At 38.7% G+C, this 17,210-nt stretch overlaps 1 protein-coding gene across 1 annotated transcript; it reads left to right on the top strand.

Moving 5' to 3' along the window:
* Positions 1-1,909: 1,909 nt before the first annotated feature.
* On the top strand, positions 1,910-14,446 carry selenoj (selenoprotein J). Its single transcript, XM_007887297.2, has 10 exons — positions 1,910-2,024; positions 4,404-4,467; positions 5,800-5,976; positions 6,079-6,177; positions 6,488-6,580; positions 8,175-8,331; positions 12,129-12,244; positions 12,557-12,634; positions 12,735-12,874; positions 13,422-14,446. Exons 1-10 carry the CDS (start codon positions 2,007-2,009, stop codon positions 13,533-13,535), a joined length of 1,056 nt encoding a protein of 351 aa, XP_007885488.2. The 5' UTR covers positions 1,910-2,006; the 3' UTR covers positions 13,536-14,446.
* The last annotated feature ends 2,764 nt before the right edge of the window (positions 14,447-17,210 follow it).

The following is a 17,210-nucleotide window of genomic DNA, read 5'->3' as shown; positions in this document are numbered from 1 at the left end:
GTGATATATAACCCTTACATTTGGTAGAACACGTTTCACATTGGGAAGACCTCTCAAAGCGCTTCAGAGGATTTACTGTAAGGTGCAGTGACTGTGTATTTTGTAGGCAAACACAGCAGCCAATTTGCACACAAACAGCCAAGAAGTAAATGACCAATTTAACCTTGGTGATTGTTGGTCAAGACTCTGGGAGAAACTCCCTTCTTTCAATTGTTCATAATTCTTTAACATGGCATCATAACATTTCTTTAAGAAATGTTTTTCCATTTAATATAAGTTTTAAAACACAAACAGTTGTTGCACTGATGACATGGTGATTCTCAAGATCACTATCAACAACTGGTTCAAGAGAAATTGCTGTTTTAGAACTTAGTGACCTTTACTGATTACTATTGACTTATACATTTTTATTGTGTGAACACATTGCCATTTGATTATTTTATAGTCATTGCCAGTGCTTTAAAATTGTGTCCAGCAGGTGGTATCATAATATGGTGAAATATTTGTGCTGGCCTTAGTTATAATAATAATTCTCATTTTTAATAATAGCACCTTATCACGTCAACAGAACTTCTCAACGTGTTTCACAGGATTTATTGTAATTAAATCTTCCTTGGTTCTGCCCCAAACAATGTTCCTTAGCTTCAGGGGCTCACAACCTAGCTCATCTCTTGAAGCAATTGAATGACTTAACAGTATATTCTTTGAAGCATTTTGAGTCATCTCGAAGATGTGATAAGGCACTATATCAAATGCAAGGATTTGTATTATGATTATTATTATTACATGCTTTGGAGTGAAGCATTGTGCTAGTTTTGATTGAATGGGTTTTATAATGTTCTATGGTAAACAAAGTTGACTTTTAGGCAGTTACGTTTATGGTGTTACAGTCCTGAGGAATCAAGCCATCAACCCAGGTATTGTAACACATCGGGTCAGGAATGTTGTTTTTCAGGACAAAAGGATGGAGGAAAGCTTGGCTGTGAGATTGAAAGTTAATTGCCTTCTTTTAAAATAAATTGGAATGACTCATCCTTCTCTAATGCATCCCATATGTCTGCCCTTCTGCACCACAGTACTAATATACACCTTCAATCAAAATAATAACTTCTTTTTTTCCTGTTAGGATTGCTTGAATTCCCTTTCAGACTGACATCTCAGCAGTAATGGGGGTTGCTCTGCATTGTTTCAAGTGACAGATGAGATGTTAAAGCAGGCTCATCTGCCTGTTGAAGTGTATGTTAATGATCTGACCAACAATTCCCCAAATAAAATGATCCATGTGCTACTTGTGGCACACGGCTGTGTGCAAATGGGCTGTCATCAAAAATACAGCTACTGCACTTTAGTGAGTCCTGTGCAAAGCTTTGAGATGTCCTCCAAGTGTGAAAGGCATTATGTTATTAAAATGCAAGGATTATTAGCATAACCGAAAATAAATGTTAGACTAATTCACCTCTCAACAGAAAGAAGAAAATATGTGCTTTGATAATAAATAATAATAATCCTTGCATTTGATATAGCGCTTTTCGCGTATTCTCGACGTCTCAAAGCGCTTCACAGAATAGACTGTAAAGTGAATTGACCGTATATTTGCAGGCGAAACGCGGCAGCCAATTGCGCACAGCAGTATCCCACAAACAGTCGCGGATTGAAAATGACCAATTTATTATTGTTTTGGAGGGATTATTATTAGGCGTTTGATTATGTAATACTCCATGCCTGTTTAGCAAAGTCACAAGTCAGAAGGAGACTGCTTCAGTTTTGAAAGCATCTGCCCCACCCCCACTGATGTTAAATGACAGTGCAGTAAACTCAATGATTAGAGTCCTACTGGTTAAACCGATAGTGATGGGAGTGAATGACAGAACGAGTAACCAACCAAGTTGACAACCAGCCCCAGGGCAAGACTCTCAAACCAGTCAGCACAGGGGAGAGATGGGATTTGTCAAACTATGTCCTCCTTCAGGAAGATGACATAAAGAACTGCTTGCTCCCTGGTGAAAATGACAGAAGCAAAAAAGGTAAACACTTGCAATTTAAAACCATATGCAAAATGATCCTGAGTTTTCTTAAAATGCACAGTAGTTTAAAGGTTCACTTTTCTTTTGTAAAATTTTTCAGGCAGTCTTAACAGGGGGGAAGAAAAAAGTTATTATTTTGATTGAAGGTGCCTGCAACTGGACTTGGATTTTACTTTAAGATAATGCTTCACTTTGCAAGCCATGATGCAATGATTCTATTCTTTGGAAGCTTAGTTGGTAAAGGAAAGTTAAGACCCCCTGTCCCCACTCCTTTTCTCCTCCCTACCCTCCTCTCCCCCTCCCTACCCTCCTCTCCCCCCCCCCCCCCCCCACCACCCTGTGAAATGTTTATGTAATTTGGGTTTTCTGTGTTGTGCAACAGCCACAGTTCACAAACAGTCGCAAATTGTGTGTTTGATATGCAGACACACAAAGAAAAACAACTGAACACAGTCGATCTGGTTCATTGCATGTTCATTTGGAATATATCTAACCCAAATCGAGGTACTCCAGCCAGTCACAAGGTCAATTAGTAATGCTTGGGGTGAGGGGTAGGTATTGGGATAGATCTTGTGTTATATTCTGGCTACAGCTAAACTCACAGCCACAGCTGCTTGTGTAACAAACAGTCAGCCCAACCCACGTTTCCCTGTTCCTTCCTGGTGGGGGAGGGGGACACACAGACAATTGGTTCAAAAAGCAGATCTCAATTTGCCCTTTGCATGTTGCAACCAAAAAATTGCATTTTGTTACAAACATTGACCCCGCTTCACAGCGACTGCATTGCACCGAGTTAGGCTCTCAGGGTGGATTGCTTCAGAACATTTCAAGTGGAATTTTATGTCTGGGCATTGTTGGAGAAGAAGCAAAACCGGCGTCTTGTATGTGACTTTCATGTTGCATTTACAGGACAGACACGTTGCTGGAGGTGACTTGCTGTCACATACACACACATGCAGTGTAAATGAGGACTGAAGCAATGGGAATTGCAATGGATCTCTCCCCACACCACCCCCACCATCATCTTACCCAAACAGACACAATCATTCCAAACTGAAATATATGACCATAAAATGCTATGCTGGAAATAAGATGGATGTTTCACACATACTCAAATATCCCATTTATAGTTCATAAATATGCTCAGAATTAGCCCCGAACAAGCTACTGATTGCTATATGAAATAGTCTAGCCTGTTTGTCTATGTTAACATCAGGGTAATTATAATGAATTTTCCTGCATGTTAAATTGCAGTCATTATTTTATTTCTTGTCTCTCCAATCTTCTCCTGGCCTGAAGGCATTTTGGTTCCCTTTTCTTTCCACTGGGGAGCAGTTCTGAACACCAGATGTGCTAATCACACCATAGAATTACAGTTGCTCTTATTTGCCTAATTAAGAATGAAAAGGACTGCAAATTCATTGGTCATTAGTCGCATAAAGATAGCACCCCTCTTTCCCTCTACACATACATTTCCACAGGGATAGCACAACTCTCATACACGTAGTAATCCAACATGGGAATGTGGTTGAAAACTCTCAGCTAGAAATGGATTTCAAATTGTGTCAATTAGCTGAAAGTCTTGCTTCATTGAGGAGCCAAGGGGAACATCTGGTTGTGTTTGTGTTATGCATTTATAATCAGTGCTCAACTGTATGTGCCATTTGTCTATGTCTCTTTAATTCACATGGTTGGGTTGGATAAAGAAGCCCCTCGGCCAGTTTGATTTAATGATTCCAAAATGAAGTCTACCAGTCTTTCTTTGTTTTTGAATGATTCAGTGACTTGGTTTCAACCACCTTTCTTGGCAACCTGTTCTAGTCATTAATTACCCTCAATAAAAAAAAACTTCCTGATATCTGTATGAAGTTGCCCTTTGCAGCTCTAAACCTATGCCCTCTTACTCTTCTGCCCTTGTTTATTATTAAAGCATTATCCTGAGTTTACATTTTTAATCTCTTTTTAAAATTGTATACACCTCTTTGAGACATCTTTTCTCAAGACTGAAGTGCCCTTGAGCTTGTCTAATCGTTAGATGAGTGACGGATCACTTTGCATAGGTAACGATCCCTCAAAAATAAATTAGTCATTCAATTCACAACTGTGGGGCACTGCTGGCTGCTGCATTTCACCCACAAAATAGTCACTCCACTTTACAATATAGTCTGTGAAGCGCTTTGAGATGCCTCAATTACGTGATAAGGTGCTATATCAAATATAAGGAATATTATTATTATTATAATCCTCATTGCTCATAGCCCATACCTCCAATGTTGCTACCAGAATAGAATCTTTTTCATCACAATAATAAGTTAAAATAGTGGAGTGGATGTAATAAAGCAGGTAGATTAAGGAAGCATCTTGTATTTTTCCCACCAGGTGCCGTCTTATGCCGATCGGGCTATTGGTGCAATTATTGGAGCAGCAGTTGCAGATGCAGCGTGTAAGATTCTTTAACCTTTGTATGTAATTTTGTGAGTTCTGGTAAATGCTGCTCCTTCTACGTAAATACACGACAAATGTCAAACCTGTTCATTTGTCCAACTATATCGTACAAAGTGCATCAGAGGCTCAACATTTCGCCTAGTTTTAAGCTGTAGAACCATTTTGTCTTGAAACATAAGATTACACAGAATTGTGGAAAAACTTATATCAAAAGCTTAATTTGGAAGCTGACTTTTTTTTACGAGCTGCAGGAGGAAAAGGCATCTAAGTTGCAACAATGACAAATTAAGACTGAATTAAAGATTTTTTTAACAGTGCTGTGTAGTCTGGAAGTCTGCAATATAATTTACATTTACATAGCGTTTTTCACCTCAGGAGAATGCCTCAAAGTGTTTGATGTTGTTGGCTGGACACCCGAGTTAGGGGGTCGGAGTGGGAGAGGGTGGGGGGTGAAGAAACGAAAGTGTGGTCAAAGATTTTAAAGCCCAAGATTTGGACTAGGTGATGTTTCCGATCTCGTGTTCTCTTGTTGTGCAGTCACTTTGAACGTTTTGCTTTTAAATAGAAAACAAAAACACTTATGTTTTTACTTTGTTTTTAAATAGAAAATAAAGTAGCCAAAGAATGAAATCACTTTGAAATGCAGATCTGATTGTTCACTATTCCCTTTTTCACCGCGCTCTTGTTGGTTTTATTGAGTATTTACAAAGCCACAGGAAGACTCAAGCAAGTGCATTTTGGCTCTGGGTGCATTTCCTCTTTCAACTGCATGCCCACCCCCCACTGACCAAGTAGGAAATGAACATACTAGCCCGTCACGGAAATCAAGATACTTTCCCCTTTAACAGCTAAGGAACAGAAATAGACGCATTAGGCCACCAGGGAGCATGAACACATAACCACCACTAGGCCAATAGGAATCATTTACTTCCAGTGGGAAATGGAGGACACAGAATTCATTCGTATCCAAATGAATCTAAATTCCTGCAAGGTTGTAATGTCACGTGCCAAAACCGAACGGTAAGATTAATTTTTCTGCTTCATAAAAGAATGGGGCAGAGGTTTCCTGCTCCTGAAGGTTCTGGTGATCCACAGTGTTCAAGCTTTGCCCTCATCTAAAGTGCTGCACGTGGAAACAAACAACAGTGCTTAATTCCCAGCTCTTATTAAAGCGTGGCCACGGAATATTTTTAGTTTGATACTAAATGAAAGTGTCGTATGAGTGTGCTTAATGAACAGTGAGAGTATGAAAGTGCTTTTTGTCTGAGGTGTTTCGCTTTGGATTTTCAGCATTGATTTGCTAAATTCATTATTATATTTATCTGCGCAGGTCAACCTGTTCATTGGATCTATAATCTCGAGAAATTGGACAGTTTACTGGCCAAAACACCTAACTTGGAGTTCAGACCTGAATCGGCCAATCCATTTTACACCCGTGAAACCGGACAACAAAGTTGCTATGGAGACCAAGCCTTTGTGTTGCTGGAATCCTTAGTGGAATGCAAAGGTAAAATAATGTGAAAGCAGCGGATGTCAATCAGTTTGAAAGATTATTCAATGTTGATTTCATCAGTTTAGGTATTACTAAGCAGTGTTTCTGTCTTAACAGGCCTGAATGTCAAGGATTTCACTGAACGGAGTTATGCATTTTTCGGACCGGGAAGCGAATATGACACTCCAATAAATTCCCTTCACCGTACAAAAGGAGGTAAGTCACAGATACAATAAAGATGTTCTAAAATAAAGCTGGAAAGAATTTTCATGATTTGTTTAAGTGCAATTGAAAATGTAAAACTACTTTTATTCATCCAACTGGATCAGCTACTATACCAAAGTCAAGGATGTGAAAGGTGCTATATCAAATGTAAGGATTATTCATATTGTCTTTACATTTACACATGCACAGAGCTAGCTTCTTTAAACAATGCTGCCATTGTTTACAAGAACAAAATAACTAATATTGTTGTTTAATATTGTTATCGCCATGTTATGCATTTCTTTTTGTAAAACATTTAAAGGTCCTCGGCCCAAGCTTCCCGTCAATGGTCCTTGGAGACAGGGCAGCATCAAGGAATTTCTAAAAAATATTGAGGAAGGCGAGACTCCAACAGGTAAGCTTCTTAAAGAAAATGGAATTCCTTTGCCAGTGGAGTGCTAGTGTTAGCCTCAGCATTCTCAGTTGAACCAGGAAAAAGGGTGAAATGAAGAAAAGATGGGTTTAGTAGCTATTAGAGACAGCAGAATTGTGTCAATTTAATGCAAGGAGACATTCTTCCAAATTCAATTGACAAATAATCAACATTAAAATTAAACACAGCTGAAAGGGTTATTGTATTGAGAAACAATGTCCCACCTCAACAGTTCAAGTTCGAATTCCACATCTTTGATGCCATCGTCTGACCGTTGAAGTTTAATTGGCCAAATTGTGTGAGAAAAAGATTACATATAAAAGAGCAACAGCCAAGGCCTCTGTGAAATCAAACCACTGTTTGAATTACAGTAATGCGCAACATGGTTTATTGTACGCCATGTGTTCAGCAATATCAAACAGTCCAGAGCTAATTGAAAAAATGGTTTAATACAAGATTTGTCCTGAGAGCCAGATACAGCAGTTTACATAATGTTTTAAGGAACTTGATAGCTGCCTGTAATTTAAGAACAAATATGCATCTGTGAATCACTGATAAAGCTAGATGTGAGAAATAAATGAACAGGCACTAACACCACTCGATTAGGTCCGCCTTTATCTTTAGTTTCCAAACGTGACTTATAGCAGTTTCATTTGCTTCTGTTGCAGACATTCATCATAATTTTCCTTTTGCAACATTTACAATGGTATAGTTACCTAACATTAGTAATAGACTACATCTTTGCATGATTAATAAAACAAGGGGATAGATAGTACACAACAGTATCCTGTGACTAGATATCCCTGCCCAAGGCATTTCCTACACATTGCACGAGTGAGCAGAGACAATTCATATTGCGTAAACAATGTGATATATCTTTTTCCCATTGTGTTTGAGGCTATACTTATCAGTGCAGCAGGTAGCACATGCACAGAAACATGCTTTGTTCTGGAGAGAAATTGACCAGGGAATCACAATTTGCTGCTTGCATTACTTTACATTTGGCTTTGATCCAGGATCAGAAATGGAGTGTGAGTAATGTTTTCTCCTCTCGAAGAAGAGAAAACACTTGGCAATATGTTTGAGACCAGCATCTCGCTGAATGGGACTTGATCCTGGCCTTCAGTCCCCAGTGTCTTGGATTTGAGTGTGAGCTGAGTATGAGTGGATTAGCCCTCACATAATGAGTAATAGATCACTTGGTTAACATTTTAAACTGATACTGGGTGGCCTTTTTATTTGGACAAATTGGACCAGATGTAAAATCAGGTGCATGCTCTTCTCCCCTTGTAGCTGTTTGGGTTAGGATCCATATTCTTTAATTTTAAAGTCTCCTTCAGTTCTTAAAAACATTTTGCAGAAAACAAGCTACAGTGTTAAGTCAGTATTATAAGAATTTGGATGTCTAGGCCCAATTTATCCAGCTGTATTAAGAAATGCAATTCCTTGTGCTATTGTTTTTTCGTTCATCTCATCTATTGAAGTTCAACTCCACGGAAAACTAATAATAATGTTATGTTCTGTGTTGTAAGAGCCTGTGGTGTGTAAAAATGTTGTTATATGCGTGTTCCTGCAGGATCGAAAGTTGACAAGCAAATGGACTGCATTGCCAAATTAGCCCCTCTTGTGGCATTGTATGCAGGAAAAGAAGAACTGCTGACGAAGGTTGAAGATGCCGTTCGAGTCACACAAAACGTAGACATGTGCGTGGCTCTAGCTCTAGCTGCAGCGAGGTAAAAGGGACTTTTATTACCTAACAATGAAATTCCTGTTGCACTTTTTGCCCCATTTGTTTGCCCAGTTCAACAAATCGATAGCTTGGCCCGTTAAACATAAAACGATTAAAGTACAATTATTTGAAATCTGGAAGGCTTTAGACTGAAGTGACTATAATACAGCACAGGTACTGTCCACACATTTTATGTAGAGAAACCTCAGCTCTTCATCTCTAAAATGAAGTTTGTCCAAGAGTGGAGATCCCAGCAGGTCCCTGCAGGTGCTTAAAAAAATCTTGACTGATTTAAATTTCATGACAGAAGTCAGTCTTCTGCAACCAGTATTTTTTGTATTTAAATGTTAAGATACAGCGGTTTATTCCTGTCACTGTCAAATAATGTTTAGCCCACAAAATATACAGTCAATTCACTTTACAGTGTATTCTGTGAAGCGCTTTGAGACGATGTGATAAGGCACTATGTCAAATGCAAGGATTATTATTATTATTATCAATGTTATATCACAAAGAACTCTAATCACCCATTTACCTTGTGCAACTTCTTTTTTAGCACACGCATAGGGCTCAAAGAGTCTGCAAGGTCAGAATGTTTTGGCATGTACATAATTGAATTCCTCCTGTAATTCAATGATATATCAGTGAAACTACTCCATTTAAACTTTAGACCCTTTAGAGCTTTCAACTCCCTTTGGAGTGACATCCAGGCCCTGGTTAATATCCTTAGTGAAGCTCATGGGCAGAGCTGAACCTTAACACACTCAAGGGTGTAAAAACAATTGTGCAGTTCATTGGCACTACAGTTAGTATGCATCACCCTTGAGCTACATTAGCAGTTATTGCAGATTACAATCCAGTAAGCAGCCAGTAAGATAAATAATCTTTGCAAAAGTTGCGCAGACTATTCTGGACAACCACCATCCCAATCCTTGTCCATAACGAGGGAGAAGGAATATCTTGGATGCTTTGGCAGATATAAAAGCACATCAACTTATCTCCACTTTTAAGAGGGGCACAATCCCTTTGCCTACGCACATATAACTTGGATTGTACATTTAACTGGTTAAAAAAAGGCCAGTCTGCAAAGTATTGTACTTAATCTACATTAGACTTGCCTTTCACCATGTCTGTAAACTATAACATATCACCAAAACTGCTGCTCAGGAATAACCTGTCTTTTAGTGTTTGTTTTCTGCTATTTTTCATCAGCGTCTAACTCACTATTATCAAAATATGAGCAAGATTTTTACCTTGCGTAATGATCTCGAAGCTCTTAAATAATCTTCATTACCGAGGCTGTCCTGATTGGCTCCCATCAGCACCTCCACACCTCAGGCACTGACAGCATCACCATCCATGGTTGCACATTCCACCTTACTGAGCCAGTCTGGAACCTTGGCACCTTGTTTGACCCTTTAATTATCCTTTCTACCCCACAACTGGGCCATGACCCACTCTGCCTTCCCCCACCTCTGCAACATCGCCCGGCTCCGCCACTGTCTCGCACCGCAGGCCGCCGAAACCCTCATACGTGCTTTCATTATATCGAGCCTCGACTATGCAAACTCATTGCTTGTCAGCCACCCCAACTCCAACCTCCACAGGCTGCAGATCATCCAGAACTCTGCAACCCATGTCCTCTCCTGTCCCAGGCTCCGTGACCCAGTCACCCCCATCCTCGCCCAACTCCACTGGCTTTCCATCACACAGAGGATACAGTTCAAGATCCTGGTCCTCACCTTCAAAGCCTTCCACGGTCTTGCTCCCCCTACCACTGTGACCTCCCCTACCGTTCCTGCTCGCTCCCTTCGCTTAACAGGCTCTGGCTGCTTCACATCCCCATCTCGCTCGCACCACCATTGACAGGCAGGCCTTCTGCCACTCTGTCCCCACCCACTGGAACTCCATCCCCCAGTCCCTCCGCCTCACTCACTCCCTCGCCATCTTCAAGACCCATCTCAAGACCCTCCTCTTCGACTGTGCCTTCAGTCACCCTGCTTCCCCCCTGCCCTCCACCCTCCCTGCCCTGACCCGCAGCTCAGGTCCGAAACTCTATCTGTCCAGCGCTTTGGGACATCCTCCCAACATGAAAGGCGCTATATAAATGTAATTTTGTTGGTGTTCATTATTCACTTTATCGGAAGTTCATTTGCTTAAGACCAGGATTTAGTGCTCATTGAGTGAGGGTGAAATACCTTCTGCAGAAGTATAAACAGCTGCATGTCCCCGCTGAGTGTGTTTTCTGGCTTAATTAATGCAGCTCAGTAATACTTTCTGCTGAATTCTTGGATGGTGGAGGGGGCGGTATATAGTTCCAACACAAACAAACAGTGGAGAAAATGCAATTTATGACCAACAGCAAGCTGAAAATGGTACAGTGTTGAGGGGGTAAATGAGCCGTATGTCTCTTAGCGATGATATTAAATAGTCAAGTGGTGTATTTTATCCTCAGGGCCTTCTTTGTATTACTGAGAAGTGATCAAGTGATGTCTTCAGTGCCAGCAATTGCATTAAATGACGCAGAACACTACCATGCACTGAATTGTAATCTCCAGTGGCTGTCACGTGTGTCAATTGAAATTAAGAATTTGAAGCATCTGCTTGATCCTTTCATTTGTCCAGTCTATCTGGGCATCAGTGGGCTGATGCTATTAAATAATGAAAGAGTACAGAATTTAGCAGGCTTTCCTGGCCTCCAGGGGCTTTTCTGGGAAGCCAGATCCTTTGAATAGTTAAGTGCATTCAGCATAGAATGAGATGATCATGTGTTCTGACCTTGTGTTCAGTATTGCCTTCATGGCCTTTTTGTTTAGTATGAGCCTATAGTATGCTATTGTCTACCCCGCTTGCTTAACCATCATTTACAATTTGTATTCTCTGAAGTTAAACACCAGCCATAAACATTTTATGATTCAAGGCAGAAGTAAACAAATGTAACAAATTTATTCCATAAATAAGCACATCACAGAAAATTCTGGTCTTACCAGAACATTAATGGGGGAGGGGAACAATTGAGGCAGATTATTTCCCTGGTAAACCTTTTACGGGGAGGTTGGGGAAGAGGGTTATAGCTCTCAGAGTTAACATTTGCTCTTAGGTTTAGTAAGTTTACAAAAACCTACAATAAGCAATAGCCAAGATGTAAAATAATTATTTATACAGCATTTTGTAATTCTGGCAAATTGGAATATTCATTGTTGGACATTTCTTCATCAAGAAAGTATGAAATTTAAAGTCTAGATCAGAATGATCCTTTCCTGATCATTTTGTACATCTGCTTTCTCTGCTCTTTTCACTCAAAAAGCATTAGACATGAGGACTGAGCTAATCTGCCTCATTCGCTATATTTAGCAAATGTGAAGGCACTAACATACAATTTTAAATGTGTAATATGTCATTTTACACTTGGTTTGTTATTTTAGTTGTCACATAAAAATGCGTTCAAGTCAATCAGAATCACATAGCGATCAAGGCTGAGCAAACGGAGCAGAATAGCCCCAATATTCAGGTCTACCAATCACATACGCAAATTTCAACCGCGACTCACCTGAATGATAAAAGAGATATTACAGAAATGCACTCAGCCTTTTCTATCACACCATCTTTGAGACCTATACAAAATAAAATCCTTATCATGGGGGAATGAGTTTTTGCATGGGTTATAAATTCAGGAAGCTACGAATCATGCGTGATCTGAAAAAACAATGTTATATCAGAGAGACCTGCGGGATAGACAGGTGCATGGTTTGTACAAATAATGTTCTGTTGATGGATTGATTGAAGTTTTTGCCTGTTTAGGTTCTTGGAGTATTGCATATTAAATGGTCCAGATACTGATATGTTTAATGACATCATTGCTGAGATTCGGAAACCAAACAGAAACAACCCTCAAGACCTGGACAGGGTCATTACTGGTGAGTCTTTCAGCACAAATTAGCTGCCATGTTCACCTACAAATACAGTCGTTGCTCTTAACATTAATTATTGTGAAGCATGTTGAAACATTGCGATAGGGTGCTATATCAAATGCAAGTATGTATGTTTAACTATTTTGTAGTTTACACAATGCAGCAGCTAAACAAATCCATTGTTGAAATGCGTGTATTTCCATTATCCTGATTGTGATGAATTTATTAAAAAAAAATTAAGATAAAATAGTTTAGCACAATATGAAATCACTGTTGCAAAATAGGTGACTTTTTTATTTTTAACTTCTGGCACATTAGGATATTTAGAAAAGGTGAAGATAAATATTGAAAGACCACACCGAGAGGTGGTAACTGGTGTGTTCGTCAATAGCTGAGGTAAGCTTGAGCGTCTGCTTTGGAAATCGCTAAAGATGCTTAACGCTAACCAGGAAAAATCTGAAAACATTCAAACTAACTTTAATGTTTCTTTGACTAGTGTTACCTGGTGCATTCCAAGCAGCACTACATGGTGTCCTGACAGAAACTGAGTACGTACAAGCTATCCGTCGTACTATAACCTGTGGGGGATGCAGCTGTAGCCGAAGTTCATTTATCGGTGCCTGTTTGGGAGCTCAGGTAATTTAGTGCAGGCGGTCCACTTCTAGAAATACTCATCATGCCCAATTTATTAATATTTTAATAAATAACTTTTTTTGGGACACTGCTGTGTGCAATTGGCTATCACGTTGCACCCAAAAAAATATTGTCAATCCACTTTACAATATATTCTGTGAAGCGATTTGAGATGTCTCAACGACGTGATAAGGCGCTACATCAAATTCATGGATTATTATTGTTATTCCTATTCTATAAACAAGTTCCTTTTCAAATAAATTCCTTGCCGCTATTCAAAAAGAGAAGGGAGTTTCTCCTGTTGTCTTTGGCCAACAATCACCTCTCCCTCCCTTCCCCCAATAAAAATTATTTATTTTGTGGCTGTTTTGGGGATATTGATTACTGTGCAGTATTGCCTGCAAAATATACAGTTATTATACTTTACATTCTATGTAGCACTTTGAGACATCTCAACAATGTGATAAAGCACCATGTCAAGTATTATAACCAAAATTCAGTTTTACTTTCCATAACCGAGATAACAAGATTTTCTTTTTCTCCTCAATAGGTGACATTATCAGGAATTCCAGATTCCTGGAAGGAAAAGACTTTTAGATACCCTCAGTTACTAGAGCTTGCTGAAAAGATTGTAAAACTGCATGACGATTCAGCTTTAGCATAGTGTCTGCATTAAACTTTACACAAATGGGACAGTAGGTCACACAAAGATGACTAGGGAGACCCAAGACTGCTGTCACCCAGAAACAGCTTTACATGTAGATCTCGCTTTGTTATTGCAATATTCGTAGCAGCCATTGGCCACATGTTTGAATTTTACTAATTGATTAGGGTTATACCTGTGGATGTTATAAATTGCCAACAAAAGCACCACTTCATTGTTCAATGGGATAGACCAGCTATTACTTTTGTTAGATCATGTTTGTCAATGGGGCGTCTTGGTTGATACCTTTTTGTTTTCAAATACAGTATAGCAATCTGTTTTCATAACTTTCTGTGCAACTGCATAATGTCATTTACAGTGATCTGCTTTATATGTGCCACGCAGTGAACAGAATTGATGAAAGATCTCACCAAAAGCTTTGCCAGGTGAGAACTGGATATAAAACATTCTGGTTTCTACAAGGTACATTAAAAAGCATTCACTGTAATCGCAAAGCTTTGAAATTATACTTTACACACAAGTGAAAACGTGTGAGAACTATTCTTTTTTTAGTAAGTGATAAAATATGCATTAGATGCAAATGAATGCAAACACTTTACAATACCAGAGAATAAAGGCAAACACTTCAAGCAAGAAATGTATACTAATTCCTGAAAATATTGCTAAAACTACATTTTCGTAACAACTTTCAAAAGAAACCAATTTGGAATTTCTGTTAAACATTTATTTAGTCCACATAATTCAGTGCTTTAGTCAAGCAGCCAATGTGAATGATTCCACCATTTTTTAAAAAAACATTGGCTGTATGAAGTTGATTTGAACCTTATTCTTAATTCAGTAAATGAAATTGTAAAGACTGGAAAGCAAGTGAAAGTATTTCTAAAAATATTAATAAAAAAATGTAAACTTTGTTTTGGTTCTGTCTTGTTTCTTTTGTCAAGTCTGTTCCAACAACAAACAATAACAACTTGCATTTACATACGTAGAATAATGTCTGAGTAGTTTACAAACACTATACGAGGGAGTGAGGGATAAGGGGAGGTGACCGGAGACAAGGTTGAAGAGATTGGTTTCAAGACAGAACTTATAGATAGAGAGGGTGCAGCATGGAAGGATTTTGGGGTTTAAGTGGTATAGCTAATAGCTCAAAGTTTGGCCACTGACAGTGATGCGGAGGAGGGCAGGGTAAGCACAGCAAGCCTGAGTTAACCAAGCAACGGAGTGGGGAAGGAGACCATAACTATATAGAAATCCGCAGCTGAGAGGGAGTGTGGGTGATCACTTCCTGAAACACTGGCAACACTATTGGCAATCGATTAGGTTCTTATCCCGCCCTGGGATGAAGAGAAAACATCTCACCACCACTCAATGTGTTTCTTTGGAGAACAAGCCTTAATTCAGGGACTTGCAGGGAAATTGAAAGGAAGAATCTTACCATTCTACATTAAGAAACTAGCACCACACTCCTGGCTGATGCACGTACAAAGACCCAAATATTTTTCCAAGTGACTTTCTATCATACAATTACAGTGCTTTACATCTGGGACTGTGTTAGGAAGGTATTCCAAATCACTCAAAATGTTAAGTCTGTAAAGATCATTAATTTGAACAAATTACTGTGAACAATTTATAAGAATTTTTAATAAAAAATACAACATGTAAAAAGGCAATAAAAAACAAATGCACCCTGCTGGAGGCACAGGGTTCAAGAAGAGAAACATGCTTATACATCTGTCCCTCATTCAACCACCCAATACAAAGTACAAGCTAGCCATGCAGTTCATCTCTGAAAGAGCAGCACTTTCTTCAGGTGATCTTTTCTCTAACCAACATCCCATTCTTATTTAACATAGACTTATCATAATCACCTGAGCAGTATTAAAAGCAAAAACAAGTCAAGTGATCTCAGTCTCTAACAGTAGGTTTCTGGTCTTTTGCACCGCCTGTTCTAGGCTGGCAGACTGACAGAACACTGACATTTGAATACGTAAAGTACATCACTATGGTTGTACTGATTAAAGATTGCAACACAGTCACTGGTTCCATTAGCACTCTTTCCTTTTAAGTCATACAAACTGTAGACAGCCATTTTAAAACGCAATCATTTTATTAAATAGAGACTTATCAAAAAGAATTTCGGTATCGTTTCATTACTGTGCGTGAAATAATTTGAAATTAATGTTGAAGTAACTTAAGCATGTTAAAAATGGTCTGTTCAGATTATTCAAAGAATGTTTTGCCTCAAGAATAAATATGTAAATGTTTTTGACTTGGGGTCATGACAAAGTAGGAACAAACAGTATAGCGAAAAAAAGGTAGGATTTTGAACACAGGTTGGTGGTAATTTTGCTTTGCCATTCTGAAAAGGACTAATTTCTATTAAAAAAATGGCAATTAAGTGCTGAAATATTACTTTAGAGGGTTCTACAATACTGGATCATTACTGCTAATTCCTCATAATGATCGCTGAGTAGATGTACTTAATATTTTACCCATTCCACTTATTTTAATTCCAACAACTTTAACCTCACTATTATCACTGCTGCATTATTGTGCACCTCACTGTCACATAATGATAAACATAATCATGCCTGCATTTAGAATAGCGCCTTTCACATCAGAGTTAAAAAAAAAACAGCAGTTCACAATAGGATACACAACTAATAAGAGAAACTGGGTATCTCATGGCCAATTCAGGATCCCTGCTCTGAGCTGCCAGAATTACACGTGGATCCTTGGGAGTTGGCTGTGATATTCTAACTGATTATTGGCGAGTTGCTTTATGTGAACCCTGTTGCCAAAAAATCTTTTCTTTAAAAAGAAACACATTTTAACTCTAAAATGTATGAATCAGAACTTCTCAAAGTTCATAACGATTGGCTGAACAACGATTCACTTCAAGTATTGGATTTTTAAAAAATGTAATCTGTAAGTATGGCCCAGGAAGTCACAACTAGCTGCAGTGAAAATACAAATGGCATTACGGTTTATCATTTTAATGGCATGCGGCACAGTGAGACAACAAGACGCCCACATAATACATTTTACTGCTCCATTGCTCACTGCCAGTATGATATACGATACAAAAGTTATTTCAAGCACCAAACCATCGGAATCTATTTGGACTGATGACAATTATGAATTACAAACGTGGATGGTAAAAATCGATTTGTGGCTTGGTCCTTGGGTCAACAAATCAGAGAAATGGTCTTTTTTTTAAATCGTTCCGAATCAGAAGTCCCATCAGTAAACTAGCAGAAAGAAGTTGAGAACTATTTTCGTTCCCCAGTTATTATAAAGGACTGGTTTTCCTACTTGGTTGGAGTGGTCAAAAGATTTCTAGTAAACAAAGTTCAATTTTTACACCCATCCTTCTTCCTAATTTAATTCTTCAGATAAAAGTTCAGATAAAAGATTAAAATATCTCCCGTTTCAAGCTGCACTACACTCTTCACACAAAACAATGGGAAATATAGAAACAAAAACACCTTAGTGGAGAGTTATCCGGATTCCTAATTTACAATTATTCAACTAAAGAAATCAAGTTTTGAAAGATACTGGATTGCTAGGAATTTTCCAATTATTAATGCAGTTTCACAAGTCTCGTCTTAATTTGTGGGAATTTGCCCACAAAACACACAACCACTGAAGTTTACAGTAGATCTTGTGAAGCAC

This window comes from Callorhinchus milii, unplaced genomic scaffold, assembly GCF_018977255.1.
Source record: "Callorhinchus milii isolate IMCB2004 unplaced genomic scaffold, IMCB_Cmil_1.0 Scaffold5, whole genome shotgun sequence".
In the NCBI taxonomy this organism is placed as follows: Eukaryota; Metazoa; Chordata; class Chondrichthyes; order Chimaeriformes; family Callorhinchidae; genus Callorhinchus; species Callorhinchus milii.
The sequence above is the reverse complement of the archived record's forward strand: the minus strand, read 5'-3'. Positions and strand labels throughout refer to the sequence as shown.